This window comes from Anopheles arabiensis, chromosome 2 (assembly GCF_016920715.1).
Source record: "Anopheles arabiensis isolate DONGOLA chromosome 2, AaraD3, whole genome shotgun sequence".
Classification (NCBI taxonomy): domain Eukaryota; kingdom Metazoa; phylum Arthropoda; class Insecta; order Diptera; family Culicidae; genus Anopheles; species Anopheles arabiensis.
In genome coordinates, this window is record NC_053517.1 from 39,278,446 (window position 1) to 39,294,712 (window position 16,267).

At 43.7% G+C, this 16,267-nt stretch overlaps 1 protein-coding gene across 11 annotated transcripts in view; it reads right to left on the reverse strand.

Annotated features, from left to right (window-relative positions):
• Positions 1-16,267, reverse strand: part of LOC120904216 (cadherin-87A) — a 135,257-nt gene that overhangs the window by 38,044 nt on the left and 80,946 nt on the right. For all 11 annotated transcript variants that reach the window (XR_005739730.1, XM_040314124.1, XM_040314071.1 and 8 more), the window contains one exon: positions 2,647-2,852. Coding sequence is in view for 10 of the 11 variants with exons in the window: in XM_040314124.1 (XP_040170058.1) it covers positions 2,647-2,852 (206 nt within the window). In the remaining variant the exon portion in view is untranslated. The remainder of the gene's footprint in view (positions 1-2,646; positions 2,853-16,267) is intronic.

Sequence of the window (16,267 nt, forward strand, 5' to 3'; positions counted from 1 at the left end):
TGCACTGCTGCAGCTACTGGAGCGTACCGCGTGTGACAGCACCCGGCCGTGCATCATGGCAACCAAGCATCACCGACACCAGTCGTGCTGTACCTAAACGTCCGAGACACCAGTAAACAAGACGTTCGACACACCGGTGGCCGTTGGGTGTTCGGCTGGATGGGATTTCCCAGAACTGCACAGCGCAAAGGGAGCTGTGCACAATGTGACCCCGGTCAGCGATTAGCAAACATTCCTGGAAAGTGTTCATTACCGAGCCACGGCAACGGCAACGGTGAGCAGGGAGGGGTAAGTTACAGCACGTGTACTGACATTTTACATCAAATGCCGCTTTACTTACGGCAAGATGAAAAGCAAATGTTTTCCGAGAAGATCTACTTTAAATCTAATTGAGAATTATGCATGACTTTCATTGTTGCAGGGTGGTGTGTAATATGCTTGAAGGCTAACCTGCACCGCGAGTGCCATCAGGCAGCCATCGACCCCTCGGGCAAAGAAAAGGACAATTATTCCGCCCGACCGTGTGATGGTGGATATAAAATGCTTTACGATCTTCAAACGAACGAAGCACAAGCGCACAAGGAGAGCGAGAGAAAAAAGTCACATGCCTTCACACGCCTAAATCCGATTTGATCGCTCAATAGCCGTGCTCGGTCGAGGATCCCCGTATTTAGCAGGCGAAGCGGCTTACGTACGGCTGAACGCGCGTTCGGTGCGCGGTAAATGGAACGCATGCGGTAAAGCTTCCATAAGGATTACATTTTATTGTCAATCTGATAGCTCTTATCGCCTGCCATTCCTGCCAACCGGCACCGAAGGGAGGGAAAACCGAAAGCTTACCGATGCGTTTGAGGTCGGGAAAAAGGGGCCTGCGGCTCCCGCTCGAAGCGTAATTAATGAACCATTTTGAATTCATAAAATATCCTACGGCCAATTCAATGCCAAACGTCTGGCATTGGCTGGCCCTTTTGTAACGCATTCGCTCTGTGTGTAAGCGTGTTTGGCGCTACTCTCAAAGCCATCCGAGACCAGTACAGAGGGTGAGATCTTCCTGTGTTGTTCCGTGTGCAAAATGGTACCAGTGTTACCGGGCGCTAAAGAGAGAAAAGCTTCGGAAGGATTCGTTCCACTCAACAGGGCACAATTGAATCGTAAATTACGGTCCCCCCTTCCGTCTGCGTTCGGTTGGCTGTGCGGCAAAGCCCTTCATGCTCGGGGCTCGTTTACCGAGGAGCCCCCATTGTTTCCAAACCGACGGCCGTCGGAATCCGGCCAGGCATCGTCGTTTGAGATTTTCTCGCACAGTCACATTTCTTACGCCCATTCTTGCCCATGCCGGGCTGTTGCTCTTTGCCAGGTCAGATTCTTCTGCCTCTGCCTCGGATTTGCCGCAAGGCATGCTGGAAAGGTTCCCGGGCTAACACACATCAACACCGGATGCGTAAGCCTATATGCCTATGCCCTAGGTATATTGACGCAACAATACCGGAAGAACGTAAAACTTCCTAGCTGGAAGAGAAGGAATATTTCCGCTCCTTCCCTGTCCTTCTCTTACCCGTCTACATCGAATGTGGTCTCGGCAGATATTACTTCGCTTCTCCCTGGGTCTGCAGCTCGGGCTGAACCCCTTTCAATTGTTTTTGTGCGCGTGTGTGATCACTCGAGCATGCAGTACATTCGTTTCCATAATATAATTACCATTATTATTGTTATCTCACTGTCGGTCTTATGGGATGGGAGGGCTTTTACCATAGCTTTTCCCCGAGAAATTATTTTTTGGAACGTAACTCCGAAACAGGTTCGAGGGAAAAGGGGAGATCCCTTCTGTGAAAATTCAAGCTTATTAACTTTGTTAAGTAGGACGGTACAGAGATTTTCGTTCACATTCTATGCTAAATATGTGTTCCATACAAATTCAACATTACAACAAGCTTTCAACTATTCTAACAACGAACCAGCGATTGCCTTTCACGAACTAGCTTAGTTTGGTCTACCTTTTGTGCAACACACCAATTATCGACAATGCACTGTGATGTATGCTGCATTAATCTTCACCATTGTGTAGTGTTTACATCCCGAACATAATTGATCACTATTCAATGCTTCGTGCATTCTCCAGCTAGTTGTTAGAGAGCAAAATTTAACCACTGCTACGCTTATCACAGCCGACAGGCAACAATGAAAGCGATTCTCTAGAATTTATCACGTATATGATCCCCGGCAAGCTCAACCACTCATATCGTTACCATGCCACCTAGCGCAGCAATGTACGTGTGTGTGTGTGTGTGGCTGGACATATGTTTGCATCATTTTCACCATCACGGGGAACGGTAGCGGCACAAGGGTAACAATTCCTACCCACTCAGTGTGCACCAAGTACGCGTACGGTCTGGGGTGGGTCGGACATCGTGCAAGATTTATGTCGTTTGCCATTAGCTAACCTACGTCGGTGTCATCTTTGCCGCCGGCATCCTTATGGTGAAGCAGCAGTAGTTTCGAGGAAAGCCAAACCATTCCCATTCTAGTCCCTTTGCTTGCGCTGGCTTTCACACACGTAATGCAATTGCACTTCAAACCACCAGTCCGTCCCTGGGCTGGTTAGCCGGTCGGTTTATAACTACGATGCGCGGCCCGGCCCGTACTTACCTCGCGATCGAGCTCCTTGATCACCTGCACGTCGCCCGAGATTGGATCGGCGATGAAGTTATCTGAGCCGATCAAACCGAACGAAACGTTACCGCCCTCCGGGTCGTAGCCTTCGAGCTTGTACACCACCGCCCCGACCGGTGTCTGCTCGGACAGGGCGAGATTGTTCATATCCTGCGTGAAAACCGGTGGCAAGTTGCAGTGACCTAAGCGACGAAGGAGGGAGAGAGAGAGAGAGAAAAAGGAAGAGAACCAAAGATGAGAAAGTGTGTTATTGATTAAATGGGAGGAATTAACACGTGTTTTATACATCCCATTTTGTTTTTAAACGATTTATAGCCCGATGAAGAAGGTGGGCGAACTTTCTTTCGCTGTCATAACTCATTCGTCCAGATAATGCCTGCCAAATGGGTTTGCGTTAATCGGAAAAGCCATTACAGACATTAGAGGGAAAAGACAAACCCAGCACAGGCTGGTAGGTGCTGGAAAGAAAGATTTATTAACTACTTCTTCTAGACAGAGCAAAGCATGGGGGAAGACTCGTTTCTTAAATAAGAGGTGAACAAACAAAAAAGTACTGTATGAATTCGGTAGACTCATCTAACGGACTAGGTACGCAAGGAGCCACGCGCGCTATATTTTTGTCCACATTTTTTATCACTCTCTCTGTGTAAAGTGCTTTTTCATCATTAGGGCATGCTCATATGTGAGCAAAACAATTTTACTTCATTTTTACGCTGATGTGAAAATAACCGCAACGTTTGCTCGCTTCATCTTCATCGGCTTGTAATGGGAAAATAAATTGAAAAACTAAAACTTTTATGCAGAAAATTGTTACACCAGCGTTACGGCAGCTGAAATGGTTTCTCCCGTCGCTAGAGAAGATAGGGGACAGCCGGGACAGTCCGACGCCCATAATGCGACAAGCAGCAAACGGCGTTAGTGTGTGTGTGCTGCACACGTCACCAGCAACAGAACTTGCAACGGACCAGCAGCTTGTTCACAGATGCCGAGCGGTGGAATGCAAAGTTGTGTGTTTCAGTTCGCAAGAAAGCGACACCAGGGAGGGCAAGAAGAAAAGAGAAAAAATTACACGGAACTAGTGATTCGCTTGCCCCGTGTCTCAGCACGCCATCAGACCCGGTGAGCGAAATGTTTTTATTATGGCAATTTTCGTCCAGATGCTCCACGCCGTTTGGTGAAGTTTGGCGTGCTCTTCGTTTCGGCATTCGCATTCCAGATAAACCACGAGTGCAGCGTTAAGATGGTGCTCGCTCCACTGCAGATACCGAGACGCTGGCTGGGCCTTAGATCTCGAGAGAAAAACCAACATCATCGGGACCACAGCAAACTACTGAAACGCTTTGGGGACGGTCTGCAGCACACCGCACGGGTCCGTTTGCTCCCATAAGCGGAAAAGGTTGAATGTCTGATTCGTCCCACCCCACTGTTCCTGCAAAGGTTGCAAGAAAAACCATTTCCGTATCAAAGCGTTAGATACCACTGTAAGGAGAAACTTTTGCCCAAGGTCTTCTGCATGGTAAGTTTTTCATCTTATCCAACCGGAAAAGCTATCCTTCGAGAAGCTCTTGGTTGACCATGGGACCGATGATTGGACCGAGTCAAAAGGTAGCCAAGGTCGTACAGTAGGTGGGCGTGAGCGTTCATTAGAATGAAGCCGGTCCGACCGAACCTCCATCGAAGTCGGTCGTTAGTGCCAGCAGCCATAATTTTGCATTGCTCGGCACAGGCCACAACGTGATTCTCTCGCTCGTTGGTATGCCGGAGCTTCCTGGTCGAAAGGTGTAGAAACATGAACCCCGGGTGAATGGATGGTTTGTGCGATCGTTGCAAAAAGCAATGTTGTGCTTTGCTGTCACGATTGATAACATGTCCTGTAAGGCTATTACTTGCTGCTCGCTACTGCTACAAAGTAGCTTCCTTTGGATGTTCGATTTTCCGAGAACTGTTTCATCGATGCGAAGGTAGCTTTTGGGGTAGTTTATGGAATGGGATCAGGACGTTCCGTTCGTACACAAACAAGCAGACTACAGTTGAGAACGATGTTGTCTTTCATCCATAAAAAACGCGATTGGATGCGTTGCATACATTCTTGTGATGTTCAATACAATTCACATTGAGTGCGATAAAGATTTGAAGAAAAAGGCAAGTTCAAACGAACATTTATTAAACATATGTAAGAGTTTTGTTTACTTCCCAGATTAATATTATACAGAAACATGCCTTTGAAGTGGCAATCAAATTCATGAGAACAATATTTTCTTTAATTATTTGTATTGCTTGATGCGTTGTCATCAATGTTATTGACTTTTATGCATAGTATAAACTTATTTTACTCAGCCATCCGCAGTCATTGCCTAAGGATCATGTTGCTCTAGTTGCTACTCTAGATCAAAATACTCTAGTTGCATAGAATAAATATATAAGGCTATATCGTAAGAAAATGAATGAGATTTTTATTTGTTTAACACCTGCATACACTTCATAATTTAGTATTTACATGAGACTTTTAAAACTTTTTAAAGGTTTTCGATACAATTTCTGCACGATACAATTCAAATTATATTCATTGTTACATGACAATATTCGTACATAGAAATCAACCAATTAATTAAATTATCACACTTGAAATAATCTTTCAAGGATTTAATTATTTCGTGAGAAGTAAGTTAGTAAGTAAGCAAGTAAATACACAAAGTATAGTTCTATTTGTTTGCAACAAGAACCAGCATTTTCCGGTAGCAAATCTGTTGGATGTGTGGATTTTCTTACATCAGTTTATTTTTTTACCCTGATCAATGTGAGATTTGAACGCAAGACAGGCATATTGTCAACCACAGCAATTGATTATTCCTTCGAGGGATGGAAATATATAACAAATCCAATCCAACAGCCTCTAAATCCTCAAACTAACAAAGAAAAAGTCATTGATGAGACGCAAAAACTATACATATTAGCCAGGATTATGTAAGAATACCACACGCAGAAAAACAGCACAGCTGCGAGAGGGATTGTTGGATACCCTATTTAATTTTTCATCAGTTTAGTCTGATCCAGGAACGTTAAAAGTAACATTGTGATAAAAAGTGAGAAAAGGTCTAAAAAATACCCTTCCGTTTCAGGAGTAGGTGTGCTGTTGTAGAACCTTTGTGATCCCTTCTGTTGATTGACAATTTAACAGGAAATAATGAGCACGCTTCATCATGTCGACATCAAATCGAGCAATAACAAAAAAACAACATTTAAAATAAGCCTTTTGGAAGAGTTGAGTGAAAATGATTTGCTGGAAAGATGTTCTCTGTTGTTAGGAGCTTAAATCTGTTATATACAGCTCAATGATAGAAAAACCTTTTTTAACAATTCTACAATTTTCATGTGGACAATTTTACCTCGCTTCTACTGTGTGAGATACCGGCTAATAGAGCTTAACAAAGTTTCACAAAACATCCCCTACCATAGCATCCATCGGCCTGGGAAGCGTTCGTGGTGTTGTAGTTTATTTATTACCTAGCCTCCAGCCTACATTGCTATCGATTGGTTGTTTGTTTTTCCGGTAAAGAAGAGAAATGTGACCATTATCCATGCCTTCGCATGTTTGTTTGCATCCATCCGAACCGTTGCCAGAAACGCATGGATACAACTAGCATATTTATTCCTCCCAAGATTCAATACCACCTTCTCCCAGGGATGAAACGTTCAGCGCACACACAGACACTCATACATGTGCACATATCAGTACGTTTAACCTGACAAAAGCTCTACCTTACCGAAAAGGAAGAACGGAAAACGACCTGAAACACCGCAAGGTCGACGGACGGTACGGCGTGTGGCAGGAGAAGAAATAAAATAAAAATAAATGTGGTTTGAAATCACTAGAATGTAGCGCGACCCTTGCGATCCTTCCGCCCAGCTTGTTTTCAGTTATTTCCATATAGATTCCCAACCCTGCCCTTCTCCATCGGATCGTGTGCATAGCGCGGCGGGAGACTCACGCTGGAATTCGACCCTTCACTTTCAACGATTGAACGAACGAAAGAAACCCCGAGCCAGTGTTTCCCTGGAGGTTGGTGTCGTTTTCGAACGCCCGCAGCATACACTCAACCAACCAGCTGCAAAAAAGAAACTAGTGTGGGTTCCATTCTTTGGCAAATGGTAAGGAAACCCAAACGGGAATGCCGGTACACATATACACCAAAAAAAAAACGGTACCGTTTCTGGTGTGGCGTTGTGCACTGATTGTGTGCTCGATAGGAGGCCCACATTACGATAAGGCGCCTGGCGGCAAGGTTAGTTCGGTGCCAATTATTATTATCGTATTATTATTACCTTATATGGCTCCGGTGTGGAAATTGGCTAGGGCAAAAGCGCGGAGACGAATGGTGAGGGGAAGGAGAGAGACCAAACAAAAAGTGTGGCCTAAGAAAATCATCTCTGTATGGCTCTCCTGTACGAGGTGCTACCCAGGCGAAGCATGAAGCAGCTCCTGCTGCCGACGATGATGATGATGCTGATGATGACGATAATGTCGAAAAGTGAGGCCAAAAACATATGAATGGCACAGGCATCCCGATGTACCGATTGGGGCAACAGCACCCCTGTACCGTCTAGTCCGAGCCGGGAAGGGAAGGAATTAATTTCAGCCAAATTATGACAGATGGTTATTGCAGTTTTGGCTTCCGTTTGAGCAGTAGCGCCTTCGTAAACACCGACCCAGCGTGGGGTTGAGGCTTCTAGCTCTGTGTGTCTTCCGTTGTGTGTGTATGTTACTCTCTGTTGTATATTTTCTTCTTCATTTTTTTGTTTCTCCTTCCTCTTTCTTTGACTGCCACGTGGCTGAGGCAATTGGAATTTGATTTACACGACCTCCGCACCCAGGGTGCACGCTGGGTGCACAAACCATATGCGAAGAGGTGTAACTCTGGAAGCAAGGTTTAGAATTGTGAAAAACTTCGTTCCGGATGCTGTACAAAAAAAATACGTGCTTAAACACACACACACACACACACACACACATCCGCTGTAAACTGGTACCGTGGGATCAAACAAGGGTAAAAACAATGTTCAATTTGTATGTGACACGTGCCCACGCCACGCTCAGCCCACTCTTTGCGCGAGCGACATAACGATATTAGCATCGGTTTGCGCCAAACGCACTGGAGCGGTGTGGTAATGTGATAAAAATTGGGTGTAACTTTGGAGTCGTTATAGGCCATAAACGGCAGCTGCTCATGGTTGTGCAGTTTAATGAAAGCGTCGTTTGTGCAGGGAAAAAAATTGCCAGCGCAAACACATCGAGACACACACACACAAGCAATATACCACACACGACTGTGCTGGGCCGACAAATCTGTGCCGACAAATCTAACACGTGCTGCACAGGGAATGAATGAGAAAATGGGGCTACGCAGCATGTTGAACATCGTGTGATAAACGGAAGCCTTATCTCACCGAAAGACACATAATATTCTCGTGTTTCAATCTTCACTTTCCTTCCTCGCCCGGTCGGCTGCTGTCCTTTCATGGCACATTAATTTGATTCTTGCACATAGCCGGCGGTAACATTCGGTACAGATTGGACGCGGAAAAAAGCACACACACACAAAATGACACACATACACACAGTCACATTTATGGCAGACACGCGGAAAACTCTGACGCGACGCGCGGAAGACTCATTGCCGAAATCAATTCACAGCGCCGGCGAGCGAGACGAGACTGGAGTGAACCGAGAACCGACGGGCTGAGGATCATAAATCTTTTACTCATCGGTTAGCTCCTCGGGGTTCCGTGCCGGGTCTAATGTTTGCGTGCGGCGTTTGCATTCATCCGGTGGCCAATGATTCGTACGTTTCGATCACCTTGGGAAGTATGCGGTAGCGCAAAACAGCATTCAGGTAGGACCGATCGGCTGTTCCAGCTTCGCACCGCCGCAGTCGTTGCGGTGCGTCAATTTTTCCTCACTGGCTTAACTCACTGGCATGATTCAATCCAAAGTGAAACCAACGTGCGGGTGGACGTAAAGCCTACCGGTACGTGCTCCGTCCCCTGCCGTATGATTGAGCGCAAGCCGTGCTAATGGGAAGCCACGGGCTGAGCCACTAAATCAGAGCCGAGCTCATTTGTAAATGTCGCAACCATTTCCACGAACCATCCTTTTGCCGATGTAAGTCCGTGTAACTATTGCCATTTGTATCATACCACTTTTTCTGCACGCGCGAGCAAGCGCGCACGATGCGGAAAGTGAACACTAAGCGTACAGTAAAAGCGGTCGTTAAGCTGTGCTTTCTAAGGAAACTTTATGCAAGTTTATTTTTATGTTTCGCAACAAAATATTTAAAAACCAACGAACAAAGTTGATTCTTGCGCAGTATAAGCATTGCAGATTCAGCATTGCATCCTATGAATTGAGATATCACCATATTCTTGGCATTGCTTAAAAATGCTTTGGGAAAGTGGCTCACTGTTTTGAGATAGTGTGTGAAATCTTCTAAGAGCATTACAACACAATAATAATAATATCGTTAATATTAAATTAATTTCATTTGTGAATTATTTAAGTTGCCAGAATCGATTGGTGATCTGCTTTTTGATTATATCACTCAAATTGATAGGGATATCATTCAATTTTTAATGTTATATTTTAGCAAACGTTGAATGGTATGTGGGAAGCATAAGGTTAAGTGTAACAATTCCATTCCAAACAATTACCCGTTTTGAATTGTTAGAAATTAAAATTTTTCATCCCGTTTATATGAAAATGCGAAATTATATCTAATTATAGTACCAGATCAACCACTAATACTAATTTTACTACTAAGAACAAGTTTTATCAATTTTTTTTATTTTGAAACAAATGAAATGAAATGAACGATTTGAATTGTTTAAAATAAAAATTTAACACCCCGCCTAAATGAATTGTGCTAGAAATGCGAAATTTTACCTAACTCTAGTATCAGACCCACCGCTAATACTAATTGTTACCACTGAGAACATATTTTATCAATAATTCTTATCATCAAACAAATAAATGGCAACCATTCATATTTGATATCTACGTGGTAAGAAAGATAATTGTAAGTATCATTGTTTACTTTATCTGTTTCTAAGCTAAACGAATAATAAATTATCATGCATTCGTTGATAAATTGAAAAAATTGTAAAATGTCTGTATCATTCATGATTTTTAACAATTCAAACAATTCAAAATATAAAGATAATTCGCAGCTCGTTTGCAGCTAGATACATACATTCATACTTTTAGAATAATGAAATTGATTTGTTTATTGTCAAGGCAATCACAAAATTCATTGTCTCGTGAATCTTTAATGATGATGACGAAAATTAAACATTTTTCACAAATTGAAAACCAGCGCAAACTTCGCGAGCAATAAATCCTCCTTAAATATTCTACCATATCGCAAGAAACTCACGAGAACCAACAGCAGCAATGGCACATCACATTGAAAGCCTATTAATTGGTTATGTGCTTGGATTGTTGCGAGAAAAGCATTTCTGCCGGCAGGAATGCAGACAATAAATCATACCCCCAGCACAGCCATCCAGATAATCGTTTTGTTCGTCGCGCAGTACGAAGCGAATAATGTACGAACGAAATTATTAATTTCATTCCATTCTGTCATCCCGACACTGCACCTCGATCCTGCTCTCACACTCGTGCTGCTTGCTAGCTTGCTTGCTTGCCGATCCCGTCTACGGTCGCGAAAGCATCGTACTTCTATTACCGAAACGGTTGGTACAGCATTTCTGCCACCTCTTCTCTGTGCAACATCTCGCCAAATGGACGAAAGTGCAAAAACTCCCATCACAAACATCTGCACCTATCTTGCGGGCCCCGGTGTGCCGGGCGGGAGGCTCTTTTCTTTCGCGTTTCGCCACCGAAAATAAGTTCCACTTGGCACCGGATACAGTACTTCGAACTGAAAATAAAGTGTACCATCCAAGGAAGACATCATATTTCGAGCTGAGCGAACCCCAAACTATAGGTATGTTGTGTGGAGTGGAACAGAACGCCGTTGCCACGGTAACGACCACCGAGAAATAAGAAAGCGGGAACACTTTTCTCGGGCACACTCGTTACCGAACGTGAAATAAGAACAGTGACGTGCAATTTCTGTTTCTTTTTTTTTGTTTTACTCTAGCATCCAACACACTACTCTTTTAAGTGAATGGATGCCATGATAAAACGAACAAAAAAAACCACTTCCGAACATGTTCTCCGAATTTACCCGCGACCAGGCGTCTCCATTGCCGGACAAGTCTGCACGGCATGGCTAGGACATGTCCATGGCATGTATATGCGCGCATGTGTGTGTGTGTGTGTGTTGGCGTTAGTGTGAAACTCTTTTTTTATTATCTCCAACGTGTATGCGCGTGTGTGAATGTATGTATGATTTCTTTTTTATATCACTTTCGAGGAAGTTCTTCAACCACGTAGAATGTGTGTTTTGGCGTATTCGTGTGTCTTGGGTGATTTTATTCCACTTGTTTGCACTTGCGCTTGCAAACGCGTTGGTCGAAATGTAGTAAATTATGTGCTTTTTTCTCTTCGCTTCCTTTCGGTTATCACTCTGTATGCAGTTTATTTTAACACCACTTAGCTGCAGGCGGTACTTAACGGAATATGGCACCGACAACAACAATAACGGAACCAGAGTACACACATCTGCGTTGTTTTTTTGGTCTCCCTCACACAAACTCCCTTTTCTCTCTCACTCTTCAGAAAAAAAGTTTAAAAAAATCACGATTTAAGTCGGCCCTTTACAGTACTTGTGATGATGTTCCACAGCATGAAAAGCTTCCACTTTCGTAAGTGCTGTTGAACCCGGTCATCAATTGTTGTGTTGCAACAATGTTGCTGCAATTAAAATATGTTGGACTTGTTCCATTTCTGTTTCCGAATAAAATATTTTGAAAATTTATCGGAAGTTATGTGCAACAAACAATGGTTTTAATGATAAATGTGGAAATGTTAAAAAAACCCTTTAGTAACCATGCGCCTCCATTGGATCTCATATTTACTTTTGAACACTAGTTTCCCACAGCTTTTTAGTTAACTATCATTAAATTATTCCCCATCTCATGTTATTCATGTTCGCTCATGCTTCTAACACATACCTAAACAGAAAAACTTGCACACTACATCCATTGAAAAGAGACTCATCCACCATAAAATAAGACGTCTGTGCACTTCAAACCATCCTCTTTGAATTCAAAAATTTCCTTTTCTTCCGATCGGCACAAAACTGCTTCAAAAACAGGGAAACTTGAGCTGCTAAAACGACTCTAGCATAAGTTTCCAACAAGAGAGTCACATCCTTCAGTGTGCGTTGAGGCAAACAATTAGCTCTTATGCTCCTCAAACCCTAAGGAAGGTAAGTTATCTTAAATTGCATGTGTTTGCGTATGTATGTGTGTGTATGCCAACGAACGCAATGACGGTCCGAAATGGAAAAAAGGTCACCGTATGCGCGCGAGGAAGGTAATTTGCAAGGAAGCGTAATATTTTTTGCATAACTTTGATCCCATGTAAATGACTCCTATCCATGTGCCCTGCCGTCTTCCGTTCGTTCCGCTATTCCGGCCAACGTTGGAAAATGGAAGAAAAATGTTCGTATAACAGCACTTCACCTCTACGACTGGGGTACTACAGCGACAGCTTCTGCCACCGACTTGAGTGTTCCCATTACCAGCACACATGTACGCTCGGTGTTCGCTGTGACGGAGGCGCCAGAAAAAAGTGTATAAGAGGGTGAAGACGGCAATATTTCGCATAGAATACAATTTATGCGAAGGAATTTTTCACTGCCGTGACTGGACGGATACATACGGTGGAAAAGCCGCAAGCAAACGCGTTTGGGGGAACGTTTACCTTTGACCCCAAAAATATACGCCTTGTTCAGCAACTCCACGCACACACACACACACACTTTCACCTTTTACCTTCACCACTCCATCCTTGCCGTTCCGTGCACGCTTCGTGACACGCGTATGAAACGATTCCATGCAACAGAAAACGTTAAACGTTTAAGGAGCTTTGATGATATATACATTTTTCTTCCCTTGCCTGGCATGCCTCAATAATGCTCCACATTTCGTCTACCAAGTTCAATAAAAACACCGAAACTTCTTGCCCAACTTTTGAAACCATACAAAAGAAAATAATAATAGGAATAATAAGGTGAGCCAATCAGTCGGAACAACTTTGTACGCATGAAAGGGGAGCGAGAAAAATATACACAACAACAAAACGTACCACCACGAAACCAAATATTTGAGTTCAAAGCCAACGAGCGCAGCGAGTTTTTCGCGGCTTTCCCTGTGCTGCTCATATTTTAGCTCTTAACGTTTAAGCCTACGCCGAACGCCGCGAACGTCAAAAGCTTTATTTTTCCCGGCGCACTCGGCATCCAACGGGAGGAAGAAAACTTTTACCAGCCCGGTGCACGCCTTTCCGGTCTCCTTCCGGTCCGAGGCAGACTTTTAATGAGAAAAACTTTGGCAACTTCTCATGTTACCTTTTCCGCTTGTTTTGCACTGCTCGGCTAGAAAGTTGACCTTATCTTATCCGTCCATATTCATCCTGTATGGATGCTTGCATCTTGATTGTTTGATAAGATCTTCGGCTACATGGTCTGGCATGGTGTTGTGGTGGAAAAGTGAATGCTTTCCTTTTCATAATGGTACAGCTGCACGTTTTGCAAACGCGCTTGTCGGTGATGATATTTGTTTACTAGTTGTCAATAAAGTTTTGATGGTAAAGTGAGAGGAGTATGAGTCGATTGATTTATTCTTTGTCACAGCTGTATATGTCACTCAGGAAATAAACAAGATCATACGTATATTATTTACCAAACAAAAATTAACAACACTGGAATGTATTATTCAAAAAACATTTTATACAGTCTCTCCGCAGCCAATTGAATTCCATGAACTCACATTGAAGGTCAAGCAACGCGTATAGGATTATCGCGTAGGCAAACAAGTCTTAACAAGCAGTAACATGGCTAATAAACAAGGAACCCGTTTATACGCAAGCACTCAGACACCTGTGCCCATTCGCTGTTGTATGTTAACAAATTTACGACGCTGGCGAAATGGGAGAGCCAGATAAAAAGCGACCCTAAGCCATACGAGCCTCCACACACACCCATACAAACCAGCTGTCGTCTGGTACGAAGTTCGGTCTCGATTTAATGGTTAAAGTTTACTGCCAAAAGTTCCATGTGCGATCGGCGACAGATTGCCAGCACGCTGGTGACATTATTTGACATTAGCCGTGGCGCGGTGGTGCCAAACCTTCTGCCACTGCACTGTTGTGATGGATTCGAATGGAAAGAAGAGGAAAGAAAAAAAGCCAAAAGAATGAACGGAAACCATCACTCGTTTACCCAACCCACCCACTCACCTACCTTCGTTACGTTACCTCCCATCCCATCGAGAGTGCAAATCGAACGTCAACGATCGTCTTGGGAAAAGTGTTATTATTTTTCGTGTGGATAAACTTCACGAAATCATGACCATAACTTTGCCCGCACCTTTCTGGCGAGAAAGGCATGGGGGGGGGGTTGCTCATCGATCTGAAAAACCAATCATTCTGTCGGTTCATTTCGGTTCATCGGGTCCAAAGCTAAAGAGCGTACCGGGTTGGAAAAATGTTAAGGATGGCTCGGGACGGTTTTGACAAGAGGCAACGCCGAGGTAAACAGCAAGAAACACAGCAACGCAGGTGCCTGCTGGCTGGCTGGCTGGCTGGCTCGTTGGCTGGTTGCCGTAAAGGATGTTCGGAATTTATTGCTCTTTCCGGTGTGCGCCACGGTGGCGCATGGGGCGCATTCGCGCCGTCGTAAAAACAAAACGTCGCACCAATTTACGGCTTGGGTGATAATTGAATGCGAACCTGGTGCCAGCGTTCCGTGAGGATACGCGCCGGAACGATTCCGCTGCGGCTAAGGTGCAAAGTTCAATTGACTTACACCTCACCTTCCCAAACGGCTGCTTTTAGCTGATTAATCTGAACTTTCCGGCACTGTGTTGACATTGAAACCCCCCTCAGATAGTGTGTGCAATTACACGATGAATAGGAACACATATTACATTAGACATCTTTTACTTATTGGCTATAGTTCAAAAGTGTCCATTGCGTTCATTCGATTAGAAAACGAAAAATACAACAAATGTAGCCGGCATAAACAAAGCCAATCAAACAACAGCGCTGAAGACAACTCCTGTGTCAAGTCTCTTACTCGATTGGATTCCATTTTTTTTTTACTATTTATAGGGATTTATCAACACACACTCACATGTAGCACAAATAGCACGCAACGGCAAAGATCATTTCAATCGCAGCGTCAGTTTCTTCACGACCATACGTCGCACGCTGATTGGGAAACACCGTGAGAAAACATTTTCCAATCCACTTGAACGATGTGTATCGCCCATCGCTTTTGTAAGACGTCTTTTAGCAAGCGCCATCTTTATTTTTATCCCACACTCTTCTTGTTGATCTTTTGTTTCGGGTGCCACTCGAAAAAAATATATATGCTGCCCCACAAGCTCATATGTATTTGTGTGATATGTTCACCGTCCCTGCTAGTGTTTTGTTTGCTTTCAGTCATGCCGTGCATTCGAGAGCCATTTAGCAGTTCGGGGCGAAACCATTAGTACGCGAGAAGGAAAGACACGCTTGAAAAGTTGCGCAGAATCCACACACACAAATACACAGTTATATAATTCTGGCCAGGACGACAAACGTTACACATTGTTTGCCTTTTGATCGTGCTAATGATGTGTTTTACTTTCTACTTTTCTTTCCCATTGCTTTCAACGCTGTTGTACAAATTTCTCCAATTGTGACGCACGGAACCATCAACAGGCAAAATGGGGCGCAGAGCAAGAAATGGAGCCTGATTGGGCTTGCCTTTTTTATGCTCGTTTTTCGGCTAGCCGAGATGGGAAACCGAATAGGAGATACACTGAATTAATGAGACAGATTTCACGTCGTTCGAATAGGCTCTGCACATCCACGGGCGGAGGCTATAGGAAATTGCTTCCAATTCATACACGCACACATGTGCACGTATATTCGTCGGTTGGAACTTAGGCAATGGGAAACATGGATTCAGCGAAAGGAAGGTACGGCAAGGAATGTTTGATTCATGAGCGATGTGCTGATCCGATGAATATTGATGAACATTTTTACCGGATCCTAGATTAAGCGACCAATGAATTGTTAATAAAAGGTTTACAACATAGGACCGTCAGACGGTTTTTCAAAGCATAGAAACTACTAAATTTTGTGCCTTCCAACATGAAAAAGGGCAAGAAATTTACAAATAAATATATTCCATTAAAAACGTCATGGCAATTTTGTTCCATTTAAACTGTCATTTGAAGTGTAGTCTCATACAGCACAGGCTGGCACGTAGCAAGGTGTGGTGCAACAACCCAAACACAAAATGAAACAAAAACACTCATGAATTTCCAGATGCGAATGTGTCCCGTTCTAAAGATCATCTACACGCATTCACTGGCAAACTTTCGTCAACTTCCCCGAGAGAAAAGTTCAAAGAATTGAACTGTT